The 24,646-nt window shown below is 43.4% G+C and overlaps 1 protein-coding gene and 1 long non-coding RNA gene across 2 annotated transcripts; both read left to right on the forward strand.

Annotated features, from left to right (window-relative positions):
* Nucleotides 1-4,946: 4,946 nt before the first annotated feature.
* On the forward strand, nt 4,947-14,727 carry RRM2B (ribonucleotide reductase regulatory TP53 inducible subunit M2B). The gene is made up of 9 exons (XM_053395508.1): nt 4,947-5,118; nt 5,865-6,026; nt 7,950-8,066; nt 8,417-8,550; nt 10,828-10,922; nt 11,391-11,524; nt 12,315-12,419; nt 12,703-12,816; nt 14,282-14,727. Exons 1-9 carry the CDS (start codon nt 5,059-5,061, stop codon nt 14,432-14,434), a joined length of 1,074 nt encoding a protein of 357 aa, XP_053251483.1. The 5' UTR covers nt 4,947-5,058; the 3' UTR covers nt 14,435-14,727.
* Nucleotides 14,728-16,207: 1,480 nt separating this feature from the next.
* LOC128417179 (uncharacterized) lies at nt 16,208-17,294 on the forward strand. Its single transcript, XR_008331401.1, has 2 exons — nt 16,208-17,047; nt 17,215-17,294. It is a non-coding gene; the product is annotated as an uncharacterized LOC128417179 (long non-coding RNA).
* Nucleotides 17,295-24,646: the final 7,352 nt, after the last annotated feature.

Consider the following 24,646-nt stretch of genomic DNA (forward strand, 5'->3'; position numbering starts at 1 on the left):
TGTCTGGCTTAAGTTAGTTTCTTTTAAATATAGAGTAAAAGAAAAAGCAATAGGAAAACTTTAGTTCTTTGAAGCTAGATGTGGTTTCTTCGATTGTGTATTGCAACACACAGTGCTGGTTTGAAAGCTGATACTAATGCTCCCAGATTTCAAAATGGAACTGGGTTTCTTCTAAAGCCTGTTTCCCTGGTAGTTATTGAGCCCATTGGCTTGAAGTTAACATGTGTGAGTCACTTTGGCCTGCTGACCATGGGTTCTTGGTCTTCTGCCAGGAGATGGTGTCAGGGGGTAGGGAAGGGGTCGTCTGTCACCATCATCCATAAGGACAATGTGAGAGAGGGTCAAGCACTGCAGCCTGTGTGTTCACAATTATTCACTGTATATTGCTTGTTTTTGTTATTTTTTCCATTAGTTAAGCCTAACCTGAGATGGAGTGAGCAGCAAATGTTAAATGGGGCCTCAGTCTTTCAAGCAGACATACGATGCAAAAATTGTCTCATTTTGCAAGCAGCAGTTTGAAACTAAATATAAACTTGTTTAGATATCTAACAACTGCTATCTTACATATCCTTTACTGTTTGGCAAGCAGGCCTGCGCTACCCAACTGAAACAGGCAAATGTAAGAGCAAACATATTTATCACAGTACAAAGGATTTGAGATGGGACTTTAATAGTAAAGACACCAGTAAATCATCACATGTAAATCCCTGAAATAAGCATCTTGGTAAACTGAAAAGTACAGTACAAGTACTGCAAAGAAAGACAAATAAGAATTATGCGGCAGATAAGCCTTCACCAATGCTAAAATGGTTTGGAATACAGCTCTCCATTCACCCCTGCCATTATGTGTCAAGGGGTTTGTGAAAGTTGCAGGAGATGGATATTTTATTTCACTCTACCAGGCACCTGCAAGCAAGAGTGATCTTGAAACGATTGAAATATACATGAAATCCATTTGTTTTAAGGCTCTCTAGCTTCCTAGGTGAACTGATTTTCACGGGTTACTCTGGTCTTGGTGGAGTTGATTCTTTATAGTCTTATGCACCTCCATCTATGACATCATCTTCAGTGCACTGCATGACCCACAAAAGTGCTGCATGAGTTTTAGGATATATTTTTTAAAAAACAAGTCTGGTATGCATCCCAGATAAATGTTTGAATACCACTGGATGAAATCTTTTGAGACTCCTTACACTGCAAGAATTTCAACACAATCTTCCAAAAGCCTTTTTGGCTGGCCAGACACTGAGCAAAGGTCAACTTTGGAACCAAAGAGAGGTCAATAACAGATTGTGATTATTGCCGAATGAGTTAATGCCCAACCCTCTCCTCTTTGCAGGGTCATATACCTAAGTAAATACTTCTAGTGAAGAAGTGTCCATTCAAGTTACCTTGGAGGCTGAGATGGGCATACGGTTTTGCTATGACATCTTTCAGCGGAACATTTCTTGAGTCGTCCCTCTGGCTTGGATTGCAGTCATTAAGTTATAAACAGGATGGCAAATTAATCCTCTAGGTTTACGGCTTTATGTATAGGCTACAGACATGTATATAGCCTATAGTTTTTCAGAGCTTTGAAGGTAATAGAATCAGACGGTAGAATTCACTGTTGTGCTATTACCATGGCTCCATCAGCACAAGCATTTCAGCTTGCTAGGTGGAACGATCTTGCTGCCCCCCCCCTGTGAGTTTTGAGGGCTCTCCTGACCCCCTAGAGCTGATTTTGGGGGGCCCATGGGAGAGGAGAGGGGAGATTGTTCTTGTACTCGTGCACTCCTCTCACTAGCGCAGCTGTTTAGCTGAATCCATACCACAGAACCAGAGAGTTTGGAAGGGACTTGGGCGTTAGTCTAGTCAAACTGCCTCCCAATGTAAGAAATGCACTGCTTCATTTCAACAAAATATTACAATTATTCTGAGCAATTGATCATACAACTGAACACTACCTTAAAAAGCATACTGGAACAAGAAAGCTTTAGTCACTTATCTGAATCTCAGCAAGGAGGGGCGTCTGCCTAATCTCGGTTGGCAGGGAGTTCCACAGGTTTGGTACCACCACACTGAAAGCAGTGTCACTGCAGTTCCTCCACCTTGGATGTTCTGCTCCTTGGTGCTTGAGTGTTATTTGTGGCCAGGAGTGTCTGTTTTCTAACCAGAGGGTACTTTTGCTACACCCTCTCCTGATAAGTAACAGACCACTGTGATATATGCCCTACTAACCTCAAGATTGCGCTGCCCTTACTATAGGCCTGCCTTTGAATGTTCAGAAATGACAACTGATCCAAAGTGCAGCAGCAAGATTACTAGGCATGCCAAAGAGACCGCAGGATACTAGTCCTCAGAAGAGCTGCTCTGGTTACCAATGAGGTTCCAGGCCAAATACCAAGTGCTACTTTTAACATATAATCTCATGCCTTCTTCCATATGTTCTCTGCTTAAAGCTTCTCTTCACGCTGTCAGTTGATTTCCAGTAAGGCAGCTTACCATTGAAAGGATATATATCGAGAGCTACTTGAGTGCTTTGTAGGATTAGGTTCCTACTTTCACTATTGTTATTTTTACTATTCGTAGTCTCTCGGTTATCAGGTTATCAAGTCCAGACCGGTCATGGGGGAGGGCAACGCTGTGGTCGGCCTCTTTAGAATTGAGGGAGCTATTTCTGGTTGCCAGAAGACCAACTCAGTTAGAAGAGAAGTTACCGTATTTTTCGCTCTATAAGATGCACCAGACCACAAGATGCACCTAGTTTTTGGAGGAGCAAAACAAGAAAAAAAAATATTCTGAATCTCAGAAGCCAGAACAGCAAGAGGGATTGCTGCGCAGTGAAAGCAGCAATCCCTCTTGCTGTTCTGGCTTCTGTGATAGCTGCTCAGCCTGCATTCGCTCCATAAGACGCACACACATTTCCCCTTACTTTTTAGGAGGGAAAAAGTGAGACTTATAGAGCAAAAAATACAATACCTTTTCTAATTTGCTGTTAATTTCCTCCACTGTTCTTGCAGTCAGCAGACAGTGGTCTGCGAGTATTTCTGCATAGAGCGGTGCCCCCTCCGATAGTAGTTCATGGGATAGTTCATGGGCACTCGTCTCAGCATTCTCCCCTGGGTGATCTCCACCCATTAAAGCATCCCCACCTACCTGGGAATGTGCTCTGTTGGATGTGGTAGGTTCTGAATTCTGTCCTTTTATTAAATCATCCAGTTTACTCTGCTTGCACTTCTGCTGTGGGCTCACTTGTGGAGATGAGACCAGTCACTTCTTTTTCCTAGTCATTTTCCTGGAGATGCAGCCACTACTAATTTCTGCTGTAAATTGGAAAGCTCGGCGTCCTCCCAAAATAGAGCAATTAATCGCCACTCCTGCTGATAATTAGTTGGTAGACTGAGTCGAGCTGGAGCTAATTAAGGCTTTCCCCGAGACTTTCCAGGACTTTCCAGGACTTTCTCTAAGACTTTTAACTTGAGCTTTTAACTCAAGCTTTGTGAATATATTAGTTAAGGAAAAGCTGCCAAATGTTGTAGATAAAATACTGAGGCTGATAAAAACTGAATAAAAACTGATAAAACCTAATAAAAACCGCACAGCTGATGCAGAGCTCAAGTCAAACTAATAAAAACTGCACAAGTGATGCGGAGCTCAAGTTGATACTTCCACTAATGAGGGTTCTCGGGAATGGTGGAAGGAGAAAGAATTTGCCCATGTGAAGACCATCAGGTGGAAACTTACACATATGGTTCTTAAATGTAAACTATATGTTGATCTCTGCCAGCAGTTCCTAGATCAACTCTGCATCCCAAATGGAAAACAGAGTTAGAGGTCATACATTTTCTATTATTGGGGAATAATCAGGTGCTCACCAAGTTAGCGGCTAAACATCTTTATCTGGTTTTTTGTCATCGAAACACATTGCAGACGTCTGATCTCCCTGGACACCTAGAGATGTAATGTTAGACTGCTTTGCCTCTTTCATTTGACAAATGTTTTGTGTCACTGGGAAGGCGGGAATTCTGTATTGATTTGCTATGGATGTTTGTATGTGATGCCAATAAAAGGTTTGATGATGATGATTTGTTCTCTGCATGCCTTGTGATCTTTGAATAATATCCTTTTGTGCATATTATCTTGGCAACTGATGCTTTCCAACAGAGGCTGTCCATTGAAATAATGACCATCTAGCAATGAGAGGAGGCAGCTTCCAGATCCTCATAAGTTTACTGCATTTAAAACAGCTCAAACTCTATCCCTATATATTACTTATATGAAATCACATTTGCCATTCTCTTGTCCATTCACCCCATTTGGAGAGATCCTCGGGAGCTTTTTGCCATTCATTTTTGTTTTTACCACTCTGATCCCTTCAAAGCACTTTGGGCACTGTAGTTTAACCTTCACAGAGCTACAGTTCCTTAAACTACTGGGCCTGTAATTCTCTGTTGGTTGAAATGTGCTTAAAATGGGTTTTAAAGATATAGGCGTGTACACAGCCCAATTTGGTGTCCTTCAAAAGCTTGGTCAAGTTCAATCTCTGCATTTTCAGGTAGAACTAATAAGTGCTCTTAAGGGGGCAAGATCCTCTGGGATGATCAGTTTAGCATAATAACAGATCTCTGGAACTGGAAGGGAGGCCCACTACCATCTAGTCCAAACCCCAAGCAATGCAGAAATCTCAACCGAAGTACCCATGGCTGATGGGTGAATATGCAAACTCGATTGCACGTTAAAACATTGTTTTACATACCTTCCAGTTCACATTTTTTAAGCTCAAACTTTTTCCCCGGCCACTGAGGTCTCGAACTATGGTCTCGACCTGTGTTTGCGCCTTGACTTAAAGGACGACGGCGAGGAGGAGAAACTCAGTTTTGTAGAGGGAGCGCGAGCATTTGCCTTCCGTTTCGGCCGCACACAATCCCGCCTCTGGGAGGAGGAGCCTCCGAGTCGAGGCCTCTCCGACGCCGTTGCCCTTGCAGGTCTGCCGGTTGCTGCTGCGCGCAGGTCCCCGTCGTCGGCGCTGCCTTCCCCTCGCCGGCGTTGCTCCCGGGCCGGGCTCTCTGCGGGGCCATGGGCGAGCAACGGGAGCTCCCTGCGTCGTGCGGCGCTGCTAGGCCGCAGGGGGACGAGGTGAGCAGGGCAGATTTGGGATCTCCATCTCCCCGGATGGGTGCGCGCGTTTCCTGGGGATCAGACCCCCGTCGAACCCGGAGGCCCTTGCACCCGAGCAGGCGCGCGCAGGATCGGGCGGAGGGGGGCAGGATCGAGTTCCAGGGCCGCGATCCTATGCTCGCGCTTACTCGGGAGTCAACTCCGCTGCGCTCCGTGGCTCCGACTTCCGAGTAAAACTTAGGTTATATAATACGTCATTGAGTTTTCAGCGAGGCGGCGTAGAAAACCAGCGCACCATCTACGACTCTTGTGCTCGTTTACTTTTTGAAAAATTATTTATTTGGTTCTTCAGATAAAGTTTTACAATCACATATGCAACATACATCATAAAAACAAGATTCCAAAGAATCTCCTGGACTTTCCTCCTCCCCTTTTTGGGTCCTAATGTTAGTCATTTCCTCCTGCATCTTTTATAATACTCCAAATCTTTTATATCTCCATTATATTCAAAATTCACCATTAAACTACAAGTGTTATTCCAATCCTACTAACGATTTTAACTGTTTACAATTATTTTTAAGATAAAATATAAATTTCCCCCGTTATTAAAATTTTGGTCTTCCTGATTTCTGATTCTTCCGGTCATTTTTGCCATTTCGGCATAATTCATCAACTAAATCTGCCATTCTTCTCTGGTTGAGACTTTTATCTTCTTTCCATCTCTGGGCTGATGTTATTGACTACTTGTTGTCTTCTTGCTTTAGAGATTGTTGCCGTCTTCAGGTGAGACTGAGGACGGCTTAAAATCAGGCGAAGAGCCTCTTTTAAGGAAAAACCCTCGCCGGTTTGTCATCTTCCCCATCCAGTATCCAGACATTTGGAAAATGTACAAGCAGGCGCAAGCTTCCTTCTGGACAGCGGAAGAGGTGAGTGTAACAACATAGAGAGGTAAGGGTCTGTTTGTGCGTGCAGGTGTGTATTCTGTCCTGCTGTGTTAGAGGTGTCACAGTTTCCACAATGACAATGGGGTTCCTATGCAAACAAAGCAAGCCTAAGTCTATGCTCGACTTGCGTAGTTCAACACCACTTTCAAGATGTTTCTGAAACATTTCAGGACATTTCAGAAGAGGAGGCGGCTGGGTATCCAGTTCTCAAGTGGCTTTTGGTTGCTCTTTGGAGAAGTTCCACAAACACGACAACTGCACTCTGATGCTGCTGTTGCCCAGAAACAGATATTCAGATATTAGGGCCGAACAGAGCCATCATGGCTAGTAGCCATTGATAGCCTTAGAATTTGCTATAATTCTTAATGGATAGTTCTAAGAATTTGCCTAATTCCATTTTAAAGCCACCCAAATTGGTGTCCACAGCTACATCGTTTAGTGAATTCCATATTTTGACTAGGCATTGTGTGAAGAAATATGCCTTTTTGCCTTGAATATTCCAACATTCATCTTCATTGCATTACCTCCTGTTCTGGTATTATGAGATAAGAAGAAAAGCTTCTCCACAGAATGCATCTTTTTATATTCCTCTATCATGACCACCCTTACTTGCTTTTTTTCTAAACTAAAAACACCTCAAACATTGTATAGGCTTTTTTCGTAGGGGAGTTCCTCTAGCCACTTAAACATTTTGGTTGGTATAGGAGAATAAAAAGAAAGGAAGGGTCAAGAGACCAAGGAAAGCCAGACTTCAGGGACAGCTAGGAGAGAGGGTGATGAAAGACTGACTCCATTCACTGATGTCACAACCACACCATGCATTTAAGGCACTCTTGTACCACTTTAAAAGTCATGGCTTCCCTCAAAGAATTCTGGGAGCTGTAGCTTGTAAAGGGTGCTGAGAGTTGTAGATACATAACTAACACCTGCCCCAAAGCGGCTCACCTGATGCTGTCATTGTCATCTATCTGGCACCAGGCAAAGACATTTGTCTTCTCCCAGGCATTTGAACACTGATATGGGCCACTGATAATGTGCTGTTTTAGGTAGTCTTTCTGGAAGCAGCTGGTTCATCTTTTTGTGTCTGACTTGTTGAGTGTGGATGAACTTTTAGCATACTAATAAAAGAATTATGTGGCACCTTAAACTCTTAATACATTTATTACAGCGCAAGCTTTTGTGGACTAGAGAAAGGAGAAAATGGTAAGGCGGTAACTGAATGGCAATAAGATACAAAAATTGCAGTCAGTGACCCTGAGAGCTCAATATATGTTAGATAGATACACCTTTAAAATTTTACCATAATAGATTGATGATAACTCCTGAAATGATTGTATTTACACCTGCAGTGGGGCAGGGAACAGTTAACAATAAATGATCATAGATAGCGCAGATATCCTGGCATATTTAGTATACTGTTTCTTAAATTAATTCATTTTTAATTGTATTGGTTTCGTGTTTATTATTTGTTATTTCTGTTAGCCATTTTGCGACTTTTGGAGGAGTGGTGATAATAACAAAATTAATAACATGTCTTTGAACAAGTTATGGGCATCCTCTTTCCCTGTCCACTTGCAAACTATCCAGTCCTTGCAAATGTCTTTAAAGGAAGCACAAGGCATACGTGGAGAGAAGCTTTGTTGGAACTATATGAATGCGGGGGGGATTGGTGGATATTGGTTTGTTTTGGTTTTGTTGCTCTTGTTCTTTTGTATTTTGTGTTCTTATCTTGTATCTTTGTGTTGTGAGCTGCCTTGAGATCTACAGATGAAAAAACAGTATAGAAAATTAATAAATAAAGAATTTGCCATTTCATTTCCCTCAAGAGTTTCTTTTGTCTTACAGAGTTATTAATGAACCACTAAAGTATAAATTTGCAATGAATTTTTCTTCTTCCTCACAAAGGTTGACTTATCAAAGGATCTTCCTCACTGGAACAAACTGAAACCTGAAGAAAAATATTTTATTTCACATATCCTGGCCTTTTTTGCAGCCAGCGATGGAATTGTGAACGAAAACCTGGTAAGATACTTTATGGGCTGCTTTTCTAACCATGTGCTGCCTGCCTTATTTGCTATTTCAGCACCTGCAGTCAAGCTGATGAAACACTTTGGCATTTGACCTCAAGGCTTATTTGCCATTAGTGTTTTGAGCAAGCAGTTCAAATATTTAAGGTCCTTAGATAAGTTGGCACTTGAGGATTGCAGCTCCAAGTGTTGATAGGAAACACCCATTCCCTTGGCCATAGTTTCCTGTCGTCTGATAACTACATCAAATGTGGTGCTTTCCAGTGATGGTAGAATCATGCACCCTTCTATGAGTTGTTAAGAATGTATATGTGCGAATTACCTCTAACCTTCTTTTGTTGTCAGGTGGAACGTTTTAGTCAGGAAGTGCAGATCCCAGAAGCTCGCTGTTTCTATGGCTTCCAGATACTAATAGAAAACGTTCACTCAGAGATGTACAGTTTATTAATAGACACTTACATCAAGGATCCTGAGAAAAGGTAATCACCGTAAGTATTGCCACAATATAGAGGATTTCTGTATTGTGTTCTTTCCATACTGAATGACTCTGTCCTGGTTCAGACATAACAGGAGAGATCACTACAGTGGTACCTCAGGTTAAGAACTTAATTCGTTCTGGAGGTCCCTTCTTAACCTGAAACTATTCTTAACCTGAGGTACCACTTTAGCTAATGGGGCCTCCCACTGCTGCTGCGCCGCCGCTGCACTATTTCTGTTCTCATCCTGAAGCAAAGTTCTTAACCTGAGGTACTATTTCTGGGTTAGCAGAGTCTGTAATCTGAAGCATCTGTAACCTGAAGCGTCTGTAACCCGAGGTACCACTGTATAGCATTAAGCCACAGTGGGACTTGGTTCCAACTTTCCTCCCTTCTATGAGGAGGAGGTAAAAACATCTACTTTTTCCTTTCAACAAACCACAGTTCACTGCGACTTCTCAGCTTGGAAATTGTGGTTTGTTGAAAGCTAAACTGTGGTTAGGAGAGGATGCGGGTGGCGCTGTGGGTTAAACCACAGATCAGAAGGTCGGCGGTTCGAATCCCCGCGATGGGGTGAGCTTCCATTGCTCGGTCCCTGCTCCTGCCAACCTAGCAGTTTGAAAGCATGTCAAAGTGCAAGTAGATAACTAGGTACTGCTCTGGTGGGAAGGTAGACGTCGTTTCTGTGCGCTGCTCTGGTTCACCAGAAGCAGCTTAGTCATGCTGGCCGCATGACCCGGAAGCTGTATGCCGGCTCCCTCGGCCAATAAAGCGAGATGAGCGCCACAACCCCAGAGTCCACCACGACTGAACCTAATGGTCTTGGTTCCCTTTACCCTTTATGGTTAGGAGAAGTCAGAGCCAAATCATTCTTTCAGATGATTCCGACATTTCCAATCTCCTCACAGGTATGCTTGCGGTGAAGGTTCATTGCAGCTCATTATCATAGCAGAAGTTTCATTAAACTCAGAGCAGTATGTGTTTTTGTGCTTAAAAATAGGAACCAATATTCATCAGAGTAATCCAGAATTGAACTTTTTTTTTTTTAAAAAAACTTTCCTCTGTATAAATGATACAAGTTAAGAAACTGCATGCATTTGTTTAATTTGAATAATTCAGCTTCAAGTAAGTATGAGAAAGAGCAAGGAACTGCATGGTATTGAGGCCCTCTCATTGACCTCTAGAAATATAACTTCCGAGATTCTACAAAACACCTTCAAGGCTTCATGGCCAGTCATATGGACTAGAAACATGATTTTAAAATCGTGATTCTTGAAATGCTGGGAATTCTGCACCAATTAAACTTTCATGAAATTGCAGAATACATGCAGCCCTGAATAAAATTGTGCAAAATTACAAAGATGGAAAATGTGTGTAGCTAGGATAGAACGGTGAATAACTTTTTCCATGAAGGGGCTGGATGTGAGAAATGAGGTAAAAAAGTAGAAATCAGTTGAATACTGGTTTCATCTCTCTCCCCTATCCAGTTCATATGTTTTTTTTATTTATTTAAAGACAGAGCAGTCACTAAGTTCACTAGTGGCTTACCTGGACAGGTGTCCAGTCTGTCCTACCACACCAGTCACTGTTGACCAAAGGGTGACTTTTCCTTCAGAATTAATGTGCTGAAATGAAATAGCCTTGTCACTCATGCTGTAAATTACTCAGTGGTGAAACGAGTTAATATTTCCTTCTAGTTTGAAGGCGGGTTCTGAAAAAGGTTTGTGCCTTAACGTTCTTCAAGATGCAGAAACTTCTTGTTTTGCCATAATGTGCACACATTCAGAAGATCATTTAATCATGTATCTGTTACGAGAGGATTGAGCCATCTGTGGGTGACCCCCTGCTTCAGATACGGCTGTGTGAAACCCTGTTTAAACTTGCGGTCAGGGAGGCGGTGGAAGGAGGCTGCTGTATCATCTCATTTTCCCCACACCTTTTGCCGCTTAGGGCTGCACAAGGCCCTGATCCTGTTCAGGATCTGAGTTTGGCCCAGATTAGGCTGGGCCCTGGAGTGATCTGGCTGGAATAGGGCCTGATCAGGATTACCAAATTGGGTTCCAGACTGTACTGGGGTGCCTTGCACAGCCCTAGGGTGGCATTCAACTATGTTTTACTCTTGAGTAGACCTGTTGAAATTAATAGCCTTAGCTTAGTTATGTTCATTAATTTTAGTGGTCCGCTTTGGGTAAAACATAGCTGAACCACCCATATTGTCCGATGCACGGACGTGATACTGGCGCCTCAGATTCTTGCTATCTTTTGGTTTGTTTTTTCCAGGGACTTCTTATTTAATGCTATTGAAACAATGCCGTGCGTCAAGAGGAAAGCTGACTGGGCACTGAGGTGGATAAGAGACAGGGAAGCCACTTTTGGTAGGTTGCATTTCCACTATACGTGCCTTAGTTGAAATAATGTTTTTGAGTGTTCTAAAGTTGTTTAATACCTCTCAGTGTAAGAAACTGAACTGCTATAGAGTAAGACTCTACCTGAGTGGGAGACCAGGAAGGAGGGGCTATGGTGTTGGTTTGTGTTATCCTGTGGCTGAAGGTGGTTGAATGAGCTGGTTATAAATTATGCTTAAGACTACCAGGATTGGGGCGTTTGTGGAGAGGAGGGACACTCGAGTTCATACTGCATTTTTTCATTTGATTTTTGTATTCTCTAAAAAATATTTTGTTTTCTTGTTAATTATGTTGCTTTCAGTGCAGAGTGTTACTGTATTTGTACTGGAATTTCCTCTCCTTTTATACGTTGCAACATTCTTTTTTACAGTTTGGGGGGTTGGTGTCTGAACTTTGTAACCATATTGTGTGTGTGTTTTTTTATCTCCCCTGAAACAGGCGAGAGAGTGGTTGCTTTTGCTGCCGTCGAAGGGATCTTCTTCTCTGGTTCTTTTGCGGCTATATTTTGGCTCAAGAAAAGAGGACTGATGCCAGGCCTCACTTTCTCCAATGAACTCATTAGCCGAGATGAAGTAATGTGGGGGGGGGGGTTGATGTTCAAAATGGGGTCCAGTCTTGTTCTCTGAAAGCAAAACCGTCCAAATAAAAGAGTCACAGATACTAGAAATTCCCCCCGCTTGATTTTTTTAAAAAAAACAACAACCAGTAGTATCTGAATTGTTGAAATAGTGTAAATAGTGTAAATGTATCTAAAATAAACTAAATAAATACACTAAATACACTAAAATAGTGTAAATGTCTCACTTTAGATTAAGGACAGCTCATTTTAATAAGAATGATGTGTTTACCCCAACTAATAATGCATGTTGCTGTCTTGAAATTTTTAAAGTATGAAAAATTAGGGTGGGTGGATTGGAAGCCAACTTGGTCTGCACTATACATTTAAAGCAGTATCATACCACTTTAAACAGCCATGGCTTCCCCCAAAGAGTCTTGGGGACCATAGTTTGTCAAGGGGTGCTGAAAGTTGTTAGGAGACCCCTGTTCTCTTCTTTGCTGCTTTATATTGCTGTCTTATCAATATCCTGGCTAGTTCTATTCAGATTTTAAAATTGTGGGTGGGTGTTGCTGTAAAAAGATTGGCCCTTTTAACGTTTACTTTAGGATGGATGGATATATTTATGTATGTATTTAAGGCGCGCGCGCGCGCACACACACACACACACACACACACATATATATGTATATCTATATATATGCACCTTAAATACATAAATAAAAGTGGAAAAAGAGAGTTTTTGCTGCTGGTTTGTAGAAGCAAGGTGAGTGTCCCTTATTTTCCATTTCATTCTCATTTTCCAGGGACTCCATTGCAACTTTGCCTGCCTAATGTTTCAGTACTTAGTGAATAAACCTTCAGAAGAAAGAGTCAGAGAGATTGTTGTCAATGCAGTTGAAATTGAACAGGTGAGCAGACGAGTCTCCGGGTTTCTTCTTCTGCATCCAAAATACTATTCCTTTTAAAAAGTCAGGTGCCTGCTCTGCTTCACTTTTGCACCAGTCACTGTTTGACACTGCAGTTGCTTCAGGATGGAGCACCTTGACATGCATCTCCAGATCTCAATGTGTTGTAGCTGTGGCTCTCTTTAAAGTGGCCTCTGTTAACATGGTAATCAGACTAAAATGGGTTATTCCAAAGTAGCTGGAACTGTGCTCCTCCTAAAATATTTTACCTTTTTCTAATTTACAGGAGTTTTTGACAGAGGCCTTGCCGGTTGGCTTAATTGGAATGAATTGCACTCTGATGAAACAATATATTGAGTTTGTAGCAGATCGGTTACTTCTGGAACTGGGCTTCTCCAAGGTAAGGTAGCTCAGGAAGATATAAATATTTAACACTGGTCTCCTTACAATGCAATCCTAACCATGTATTCTAAGAAGTAAGTCCTGTTGAATTCAATGGGGCTTACTCCCAGGTAAGTGGGGTTGGGCCTTAGGAAGTTTTGCCATAGTCATTTGTTTCAGGGTTGTGCCTGAGCTCTGTAAGCACTTGGAAATAAAATATACAATGTATAGAATAAAACCAGGAATGTTTTGACTAGTCCTTCTTTGGTCAGGTCGCCTTGCAAAATACTGTACATCTTATTTACTAATTGTGTTATTTATTTATATCGTTTTGTATCATTTATTTATTTCAGAAAATTTGTATTCCACCTTTCTGCAGCAAAATAAATAGTGTGCAGGGTGACTTGCAGTGTAATGTTACAAGTAACACATTGTTAACAAATAACGTACAGTGGTACCTTGGTTCCCAAACGGCTTAGTTGTCCAACAGATTGGGTCCCGAATGGCGCAAACCGGCGTAAGTGTTCCGGTTTGCAAATGTTTTTCGGAAGCCGAACGTCTGACGTGGCTTCCACGGCTTCTGCGGCCTTCCGCTTGAGTGCAGGAAGCTCCTGCAGCCAATCGGAAGCCGCGCCTTGGTTTCCGAATGGTTTTGGGAGTCGAATGAACTCGCGGAACAGATTGTGTTAGAGAACCAAGGTACCGCTCTATGGTAAAAAAAAGAACACAAGTAAAATAAAACAACAAAAGAGACAATAGAACACTCACTGAAACCTGAGTATCAGACATTAGGGCCCAATAAGTCAAATTAAAATATTGTCTAAGAAGTTATGACTCGGAAGCGGTGGCTGCTTCACCCACAACATACCACTGGGTGAAGCAGACACCATGCTCTGATTCTCATACCATATTGATTGATACATCGCCCAGGCTTGGTTCATGTAATGCCAAAGTGGGACTTGTCATTCTGTCTAAATGGCCCCAGAATATGTGTTGTCAGTTATGAAATTTAGCTTTGGTAAAAGTGCCTGGGAAAGTGGAAGAGGTGATAGATGTGCTGGGAGAGTGACGCTAATTCAGGAGCTGCCATATAGCAGGCAGAAGAATTAAAGCTTTGTTGCCTTTGCTTGTGCCCAGACAAGGCTGTGGGCAGAATTATTCTACTTGTTTTTTATTAAATTTATATACCTACCTTCATCCCAAGATCACAGGGTGGTTTACAGCATAAAAATACAAAAGCAAAGCGCAAAACAGCTAACATAACAACAACAAACCCTTCTTCACAAACTTATTTAAAAGGCCATAGTTGTTTAATCAGCCAAAGGCCTTGTTATAGAAGGGTGTTTGGTTTTTTTTGCTATTAAGAGAAAGGAGTACTATCTCAGTAGAAAAGGCCTCCAGCAGTTATCTACCATAAATTTGTAGGAATGTTGTCTTCCTTAGGCCAGTAACTGCAATTTAATAATAACTTTGCTTTTTCTCAGGTCTTTCAAGCAGAAAACCCTTTTGACTTCATGGAGAACATCTCGCTGGAAGGAAAAACCAATTTCTTTGAAAAGAGGGTTTCGGAGTATCAGCGTTTCGCAGTTATGGCTGACACCAACGATAACGTTTTTACTCTGGATGCTGACTTCTAGGATTGCCTTCTTCAGAAGACGAGTGTTGCAAAAAATGTTCACGTGCCACTTACCTGCTTGAAAAGCTGCTATTTCTTCTACTGGAAGTAGAGGGTTCTGGGAACATTTTTCCATGTTTCCGCACATGATGAAGTTTTTTATATGGCATATTTATTGCAGATGGTGATGTAAATGACTGCGTGTGTGTGTGTGGGGGGGGTTCCTCTTTACCAAAAGTCCCTTTGATAATTCATGCAACTTTTCTACTTAACAGTTTTTGAGTAATACAATTGTGGCATTTGTGCAAGCCTCAATTTGCTGTTTTATGTAGAGCAGTAAGGCTGCAGTCCTCAAGATGGCCCGAGCCACCTTAAGATGCTGTGTAAGTGCTGCTCAGTGGGTGGAGAGGAGTTCCACTGGCGGAACAGTTCTTACAGTCCCGGTGCACCCCTAAAATTCTCTTGTTAGTGTACACGTAGCGTTGAAGATGTGTTGTGGTAGGGCTTGAAACAGGATGGATTGCAGCAGGCCTTCGGATCTGCAGGATCGAATGGCCCCACAGAAAGGGTCCTGGAATAGCCATAGTGATTCTCCCCCCCCCCTTCTGGCTAGAGCAAGCAGCAGGGGTTAGGCAGTGCCAGATCCTCCACCATGGTGTCCTCCTTTATCCCATGCCGCCCCCTTTAGAATTGCTTTGGTCAGCTGTGTGTTGAATCACGGTAATAACTAAAGCTTTCGTTGCACTGAAAATTTGTTCTTTCATTCTCTGGATTTATTGAGCTGAGATGCACACACACTCTGCATTTGAGCAACCATATAATCTTACTAAGCCAAGATATGCACAAGCCTTTTACATATACTGTACAAGCAGTTCCCTCGTTCCTGAGCTATGATTAAAGCAGGCCAGCTCTAATTAACCATGATTCCCTGTTTGGTTTGAATGGGAAACTAGAACTACCTGCTTCTGAATAAGCCAGGGTATTAAACCATATATTGAAGTTGGTTTGATAACCCGCTTTGTTTCAAGGCAGGTAACTGAAGTTTCTCAGTTTCAATGAGACAGGAAGCTGTGGTTAATCGGAGCTTTCCTGGTTTAATTGGGGCTCAGGCAGACAGGTTTCATGTGCAAGTAGAAGGCTTGTAGCTGTGATCATCTGAGCTAGACCAGTCCTTCAGAGGAGCCAGCAGAGATTACTCTAGGATCATTCCTCCTTGTATCAAAGAGTATGGAAAGCAAGCTTGAAGATTGTCTTCCAATCTGTATCCAAGGCCAGCAGGTATTTTGCAAAGTCAAAGTCTTATGGCTTTCTTTCTGCAGTTAGGATATGGACTGAAGGTACGTAATGCAGTTAGCTTTTTGAAGCTAAGTAAATAATAATAAATAGGTGTGGGTCTTGTCCAGGGCGTGGATAAACAACCACTTGGCTACTTCATGTATGTCACATTTTGCTCTTGGAAGGAAAAGTGGGGTACCTAAATAACACCAAGAGCCAAAGGCAATAGATGTTCTTAGTGCTCAGTTTGAAATCAGGGTGCCTGTATCCTTGGCATGTTGTATTGCCATTGTGCATGTGCCTTTCAAGGGGTACAGGCATACAAGCAGCTCCTATTGTGCTGTGCCACATTTCTGTGATTAAGAACAGCAGCTATACAGAAATGGAAAAGGGTTCAGTGGTAATGGAAGAGCAGTGGGGGGGGGTTAGGCAGGTTTGTTTTTTTTACACTGCCATACCTTCTTCATAAAAGGGACGTGGGTGGCGCTGTGGGTTAAACCACAGACACAGAGCCTAGGACCTGCTGATCAGAAGGTCGGTGGTTCGAATCCCCGTGACGGGGTGAGCTCCCATTGCTCGGTCCCTGCTCCTGCCAACCTAGCAGTTCGAAAGCACATCAAAGTGCAAGTAGATAAATAGGTACTGCTCCGGTGGGAACGTAAATGGCATTTCCATGTGCTGCTCTGGTTCGCCAGAAGCGGCTTAGTCATGCTGGCCACATGGCCCAGAAGCTGAACGCCAGCTCCCTCGGCCAGTAAAGTGAGATGAGCGCCGCAACCCCAGAGTCAACCACGACTGGACCTAATGGTCAGGGGTCCCTTTACTTTCTTCATGAATGGTCTTAAGCATTGAATTGGATTGTTTAACCCTGAAAGCAATACAGTATGTTGGAAAGGCCGCTGAATAGCAAAAATTATTCTCACTCCACAGAGTATAATATATTTTCTTGACTGCTTGTTGGGGGAAGGGGAAACACTATTTCAGTTAACAATGCAAGTGGAGCATACAATTAACGAGCGCTCAGTTCAATTGGAGGTGAATTCATGTCGTATGTAAACATATCCCTGGGATGGCGTAGTTGGTAGAACATGAGACTCTTAATTCCTGTCTTGTGGGTACGAGCCCCACGCTGGGCAAAAAAGATTCCTGCATTGCAGGGGGTTGGACTAGATGATCCTTGTGGTCCTTCCAACTACAGTTCGCCTACGACATAAAGATTTGCAGCGCATGGCAGAGCTATAGTTGTAGCACTGACGACTGCATTAACTGTTGTCACCACATTTCAAAATAGTGGGGCTATACCAGTGTGGACAGTTAGACTAAATTGCCCTTAGAGAGGCAAATGGCCGTAGTGGATAGAGTTTTGGATAGAAACTGGAGATCTGGGCTCAAATCACCTTTCAGCTATGAAGCTCACTAGGTGACCTTGGGACAGTCACACACACAAAGCTTTCCGCTGCACCTACCTCGTAGGGTTCTTGTGATCATTTTGGGCAATGCTTGTAGCTTTGAGTTCCTTAAAGAGAGGACACGGAAGGAGTAAATAAGAAAAATAAGCAATTACTTCTACAGGACAGGGAAGGGTGGGTTCCTTCCCTGGCTTAAGATTATTTCATTTTAACCTTCTCAATAGAGGTTTCTGTTAATTGAACTATATTTTGCAATGAAACATGGTTTAAATTCATGTAACTTATAAAGAACTTTTATGTGTACTTCAGAAAAGGAATATGACAACTGCCTGTTTTAACACTTTATTTTCTTTAGAAACCATAATTCTGGTTACTCGAAACAAGTCCAGCTTCTGCCATAACGTGCTCCAGGTGGACTAATCATAGAGCCTGAAGACTTCTGGCTGGAAACTTTGGCCATCTGTTCACTGTAGCTCTGACTGCATGAGTGCCATGTGGTTGACTATGTGTCCTATAATATGTCTTGAGTAGATGTCACAATACAATATCAGAATTGGGTCTTTTGTGGAGTTTTTTAAAGCAACTTATCTTCCTTATACAGCATGTACTGTAAGCATCAAAGCCAGAAACTGCCTGGCCACAGTAGTGAATGGGGGAAAGAGAGAAAAGTTGAGGTTGAATATCTGAAAAGGTTTCAATCAAGCCAACCCTGTTTGATGAATAGTCAAGTCCATTTCGGCTTTTAATATTTCTTAGCCCTTTTGCGTTACCAAGGGCATTTCAGTCTTTGTCCCCAATCCAGCTCTAGTCAATCTAGTGACTGTACATAAGGATGGGTATTCCTATTTGAATAAGGACGTCCGGATGTTTCAATGGATCCCAGATCATAATTGCAGTACGGATGGCCAAATGGCCAGAGGTCTTCACAAGGATGCAAATCAATTACGTTGCTGGATCCAGGCATTCACAACGCATCTTATAACAGACCTGTGTGAGGGGTGGTTAATCCTTTGCCTACAGCAAATGAGTAAAACATAACACAAGATGGATTATATAGAAACTTCATGACACAGCCCATCATTTTTGAAATGCCTGCAAGCAGCTTTACCTGCTCATTCCTGTGAGCCAGATGTATTCTCGCAACACGTTTGCAGCTGTAGGAGAGTCTGTCCTGCGACCAAAGAAATTACCGTAATAAGGGCCCTCAGTATGTGAGGAGGACAGGTGTACTAAAGGGGGACAGAAGAAAAAGCTTCCTTTTGTTTAGAAAAATACACAACGGCACAAATAAAATTTGCTGGAACAGCCTCTACCACCTGTGGTTTTCATTTTGCAAGTTTTCTCATATTTCACAAATAATAGTGCATACTACTTTTGTGTAAGCTCCGATGTACTGTTTGAAGGTACCATAGCCCAGTGGCAGGCTACGTTCAGGGCACGCAGGCAGTCTGAGGTCCAATCCCTGGCATTTCCAGATAAAAGCAAGTGGTGGAAAAGGTGTGAGATTCTGCAGAGCCACTGCCAATCAAAGTACACAGTGCTTGACTGGATGGACAAATGGGGCAGGATTCAACCACTGTGTCCCATCAGTGCAAGGATTTCTGCTTGCACAATGGGACTCCCTGCAACATGCCCTGCATCCATAAGAAAAGCATTTTGGCTGTCCCTGTTCAGAGCTTTGGACGCTACTGCCCTGAGCAGTTTTCAGCACCTCTGGCTTTCTCTTCTGTACTCAAAGGGCTCCTGGCTTTTTAAGATACTTGGCTAAAATCTTCCCACTCTTTAGCCTTTAATGCTTGTTGACGCTGGTGGGAATTTCTAGCCAGTTGTTGTGATGCATCTTAATTGCAAAACGAAACCCCGGTTTGTCCATGTGATGGAGCGCTTGAGCCACTTAATGTTCTTAGTAGCTGGGAGTGTGCTACAAATAACATTCTTTCAGAGAACAGAAATTCATTAACACAATATTTTTATGCCTAGTATTGCAAAGGCTTCATGTGAACCCTGAGCTTCTAAACCTGTATACAAAGGGACAAGTGCCATCTACATTATTATCATTAGTAATTAAATTGGTTGGTTGCTTTTTCTTGCCCAGAGCGAGCCAAAGCAACTTACAAGCAGACAGACAAAGGACCCCCCCCCAAAAAAAAATACATTAAAAACACCAAAGGCCTGGTTATAGAGGAAAGTTTTTTGCCCAGCACCAAAGATATATAATTATGGCATTTGGTAAGTCTCGTGGTAGTTGTATCTAACCTACCCTTAGACTAGAGACAGGTTGAGGAACTTCCAGAAGAATCTTGCTAATTTTTTTATTCCACGCATGGGGCACCTGTTGCTCTCCATATGATGATAAACTCCAAAGCCCATCAGCCTTAGGCAGCTTTAGGGATGATGGAAGTTGTAGTCCATCAATATCTGGAGGGTCACATGTTTCCCATCCCTGCTCTATGGTAACTCTGATTCAGTTATCTTGAGTTCCAGGGGTGCCCCATTTTGCCACCTGTGGTGAAATTGGAATTATTCTCCCACTGCCCCCTCACTTCTGCCGTTACCAGAATGTGTGTCCCCCCTAAACTTGGGGAGAGTTGGGGTGCTTCTCAAGGCACTGTTGCTCCTTTTCTCTGTTCAGGGGCAGAGAAGAGGAGTGGCAAGGCCACTTGCTGGTGAGGTGGGCATTCCAGCAGTGGTGGAAGAGGCAAGTGCTTCATCCTGCCTCATTGGTGGGCTGGCTCTGCTGAGTCCTATTGGTTATGTAGACCTGAGGTAATTCCAAAGCTTGGAGAAGTACAAAAAATCTTCAGAAATAAAATTCTTCTACGGTGATAGGAAACCCCCAAAGTTGTCCAATGAGGACTGAGCATGCCCAGTGACCCCAGATTGCTTATTGGCTGTTGGGAGGGTTGGCATTTTGTTTTCCTCAGGAGACAATGGAGGAGTGTGTTTGGGGGGCGAAGTCAAACTGTTGAAAGCTTACAGCACCCTCTCCGATACAGGAGAGACATGTTTTGTTGCAGCTGGGGCAGATGAAGGCGTCTGGTTGTGCTGTTGCAGATGCACCATGGCATTTCTTCTCTCCATGCTCCTCCCAGTGGCCATTCCTTTTCTGGTCACTGCTGTGGCTGCACGACAGGACCGTCTCTAGGCACTGCAGTCGTCTGTAAGGGATTCCCACACGGTAGGGTTGATGTTGCCAACCTTCATGCCACGTTGGCAGACATCTTTGCAACACAGAGTTGGTCTGCCAACAGGGCTGGTGCCTGAAGCCATCTCCTCCTAGAGCACTTCCTTGGGGATCCTGCTATCTTCCACTCTGTCTACATGACCAAGCCAGCATAGATGTCCCTGAGACAGGAGTGAGAACATGCTGGGAATGTGTACAGCGGTACCTCTGGTTACGAACAGGATCCATTCCAGAGGCCCGTTCGCAACATAAAAAGAGCGCAACCCGCAGTGGTGTGTCTGCACACATGCGGGTTGCGATTTGCCGCTTCTGCGCATGTGTGTGATGTCATTTTGCGCTTCTGCGCATGCGCGAGCGGTGAAACCCGGAAGTAACCCTTTCCGGTACTTCCAGGTCGCCGCGGGATGTAACCTGATAGAACGTAACATGAAGCAAATGTAACATGAGGTATGACTCATGAACTGTTGGGAAGAAAACAACTGAAAGCTGGGTGGGGAGTAGAATGGAATGGAAAGACAAGAAGGTAGGAGGAACAGATAGCTACATATAATTTGCCCATTCTGTTGTGGTGTTGACAGCTGCTGGTTGCCACCTGCTCCCTCATCAGCTGGGGAAACCCAGCCAGATGGGTGGGGTATAAATTATTATTAGTATTATTATTGCTCAATCTTGGCCTGCTCCTTCCTGAGAGAGGTGAGCTTTGAAGGCTCCCTCTCAGACATACACATCATTTTGTTGCAGTGACCTGATTCTGTTGAGTAGCCACAGGTAGGCTTTCAGCTACAAAGAACCTAATAACATAGCAGTTACATTAATAGAAGGGACGCGGGTGGCGCTGTGGGTAAAAGCCTCAGCGCCTAGGGCTTGCCGATTGAAAGGTTGGCGGTTTGAATCCCCGCGGTGGGGTGCGCTCCCGCTGCTCGGTCCCAGCGCCTGCCAACCTAGCAGTTCGAAAGCACCCCCGGGTGCAAGTAGATAAATAGGGACCGCTTACCAGCGGGAAGGTAAACGGCGTTTCCGTGTGCGGCTCTGGCTCACCAGATGCAGTTTGTCACGCTGGCCACGTGACCCAGAAGTGTCTCCGGACAGCGCTGGCCCCCAGCCTCTTAAGTGAGATGGGCGCACAACCCTAGAGTCTGTCAAGACTGGCCCGCACGGGCAGGGGTACCTTTACCTTTACCTACATTAATAGATAAATTAAGAGGTAAGTAAACTCCTGGGCTAACAATTGCTTTGACACCCTTTTCTGAAGGATGGCAAACATTAAATTCCAATATTAAATCTGTACTTTTTTTGCTATGCAGATTAAATCTGTACTTTTTTGCTAAGCCTGTATATGAATTCTTATGTGCTGATACTTATTTGGTATCTGGATTAAATTGGTGTTGGTGTTAACATCTACAATTGGAAGCAGAGATAGATATCATGCTGTTTGGCTGACTCATTCCTCACCCTCTGAGCAGTTGTTACACTCTTTCGCTTGTTCGGTTTAAAAACAACAACCCAAAACACCAAGATGCCTATAAAATGTTTAGCTGTTTTTGAACAGACTTGTTTTCTAACCACTCCAAACCATAGCCTGGAGGAACAGGAAAAAACTGTGGTGTACAGGTGTCTGTCTCCTTCTTTCATGTGTTCACCTTAATAGAATATTTCCTCATTTGTCAAACCATGGTTTGCTGTGATGTACAAATTGGCAAACTGTAGTTTAAGCGAGCCCTGCAAAACAGGATCAAGCTTGTTTTTTTCTTCCCCACTGGAATTCTTTGTGACTTTGCTTTTAGTAACTACCTCCAGGAATGCCCACGCATCTTGAGCTCCTTTTCCCTGTTATTTTATCAAGCCACAGAACCGCACCTAGCAATTCTCTGAGCTTATTAAAATGAGCTTTCATGAAATCCAAGATACATGTTTGGCTTCTATAGTGGAGCAAGGTATTACTGCTCAATCTACAGACAGCTTTGAATTAATGCAGTGAATATACCAGAGCTAGTTATCTCTAGGTGTTATTGGACCAGCTCCCATTATCCCTGTCCATTGGCCATGCTGACTGAGGCTGATGAGATTTGTAGGCTAACAACATTGGATAGCACCATGTTGGCTACCCCTGGGATGCACCAAAGACTTGCCAGTTTCTCCCACACCTGTAATGAACTTTGAAACTTGCACTAATCCTGCTTGTCCCCAGCCTGTTCTTTGGACTAGCAGGATAAGCACAGGAATTATCACAATTCCTGCATGGTTTGTTGGTGACACCGTGCACGACACTCCCAAAGCCTCTGTCTGAAAGCAAACTAAACCAAAACTATGCCAAAACTAGAAGCATCAAGGACAAAATTCAGAGTGCTATATGCAGTTCCTAGGGACGCGGGTGGCGCTGTGGGTAAAAGCCTCAGCGCCTAGGGCTTGCCGATCGAAAGGTCGGCGGTTCGAATCCCTGCGGCGGGGTGCGCTCCTGTTGTTCGGTCCCAGCGCCTGCCAACCTAGCAGTTCGAAAGCACTCCCGGGTGCAAGTAGATAAATAGGGACCGCTTACTAGCGGGAAGGTAAACGGCGTTTCCATGTGCAGCTCTGGCTCGCCAGAGCAGCGATGTCACGCTAGCCACGTGACCCGGAAGTGTCTCCGGACAGCGCTGGCCCCCGGCCTCTTAAGTGAGATGGGCGCACAACCCTAGAGTCTGTCAAGACTGGCCCGTACGGGCAGGGGTACCTTTACCTTTACCTTTATATGCAGTTCCAATATTCCAGCTGCACCCAGTAGGTGGCTCTAAAACATACCATAAACTTGGCTTTGCAAGAGTACGGTGCCTTATGGCACCTTGTTAAATATCACGCCTTTGCAGTGATTTTTGTTTAGTTTTGCTATTTTGGGCAGTTTTAATCACCAGATCATCTCCAATTATCTTGCCTTTTATCCGGAGATTTAATAAATCAAACCTGAACATTTCTGCCTCCTCCAGTTATAGGGTATGGCTGATCAGTCCCATTCTCTCAAAATGAGCAGCAGGTGCAGGAAGAAATGTCATTAAATGCCACTTTCCTTCCTCCACTTGGGGTTGAGCCGCGAGGTTCAGATCAAATGGCCCCTCTCACTCTGAAAACATGACTTGTGGAGCTGAAATAGCAACCACTTTCTGACAGGTTTTATTTCTCTACCACAAAAAGCCAGTGTGCTTCCTTTAAGGTTGCAGGGTCTTCTTCTTTTATAATTCTCTGGACAATCTTCAGCGTGTGAGAGGAGTTGGAAGCCATTTTTGCAGCTGACCCTTTTTCACACTATGCACAGAAGTGTGTGTGTGTGTGTGTGAGAGAGAGAGAGAGAGAGAGAGAGAATAGAATAGACTTTATTTGCATAGCCAACTGGCCATAGCATCACGTGTGTGAGTGTGATGCTCTGCTCTCTGCTCCCCATAGCAAATATTTTTGTGACTGGTACCTCCAGTGCTCTCCCAAAATCTGAAATGTGGCCATTGGTCCCAAAACGTTGGTGGCCCCTGTCTTAGTTGATCAACATTTTTAATTGATTAAGCTATCCAATTATTTGATTAAACATGTCAACCATTAATATCCGGTAAGGGGTCGCTCCTGAGTGTCTGCACCATCACACAATGTGTGCCAGTCGTATTAGCCAGCCAGCTTCATTAGTCTCAGTTATTTTGGCACATATCTGTATCTTACACTAATAAACCAAGAGGGAAACGTTGCCTGAGGAAAAGCAGGCTCATCAGCAAGAATAGTCTAATGAATGCTACGATGTTGGCTGGCATATGAATATTTATCAAGGAGACATCTTGTGATGTGTGCAAGCTGCTAGCATTAAAGAACTCAACACACACTATTTTGCGCATCTCTGGAGATCCTATGTGAGGATGCAAATGGACTGTTAAACTCCAGTTCAGTGATTAGCTCCTGGATATGCTGGACTTGAAGTTTCAGTACTTATCATAAATCTGGCATTCCTTGATTTGTTTGCTTGGCACTTCTGCTAAGTAGAATTGGACCAGTCACAACTCAGACATTGGTCCCAGCATGTCAGTGCTGGAAGGGATTCATTTCACTGTTAGCTACAAATGAAGTTTATCTGTTAGTAGCTTTCTTCCAGAGGTAAATAGTACAGTGGTACCTCTGGTTATGTACTTAATTCGTTCCGGAGGTCCATTCTTAACCTGAAACTGTTCTTAACCTGAAGCACCACTTTAGTTAATGGGGCCTCCCGCTGCTGCCACGCCGCTGCTGCATGATTTCTGTTCTCATCCTGAAGCAAAGTTCTTAACCCAAGGTACTATTTCTGGGTTAGTGGAGTCTGTAACCTGAAGCATATGTAACCTGAAGCGTACGTAACCTGAGGTACCACTGTAACTGGATA

Source organism: Podarcis raffonei, chromosome 7, assembly GCF_027172205.1.
Source record: "Podarcis raffonei isolate rPodRaf1 chromosome 7, rPodRaf1.pri, whole genome shotgun sequence".
NCBI lineage: Eukaryota > Metazoa > Chordata > Lepidosauria > Squamata > Lacertidae > Podarcis > Podarcis raffonei.

Coding starts and splice junctions, on each gene's coding strand:
- RRM2B (XM_053395508.1), top strand. CDS start 5,059: ATGGGCGAGCAACGGGAGCTCCCTGCGTCGTGCGGCGCTGCTAGGCCG. Junction 8,551..10,827: donor ATCAAGGATCCTGAGAAAAG/GTAATCACCGTA, acceptor TGTTTTTTCCAG/GGACTTCTTATTTAATGCTA. Junction 11,525..12,314: donor AACTCATTAGCCGAGATGAA/GTAATGTGGGGG, acceptor CTCATTTTCCAG/GGACTCCATTGCAACTTTGC.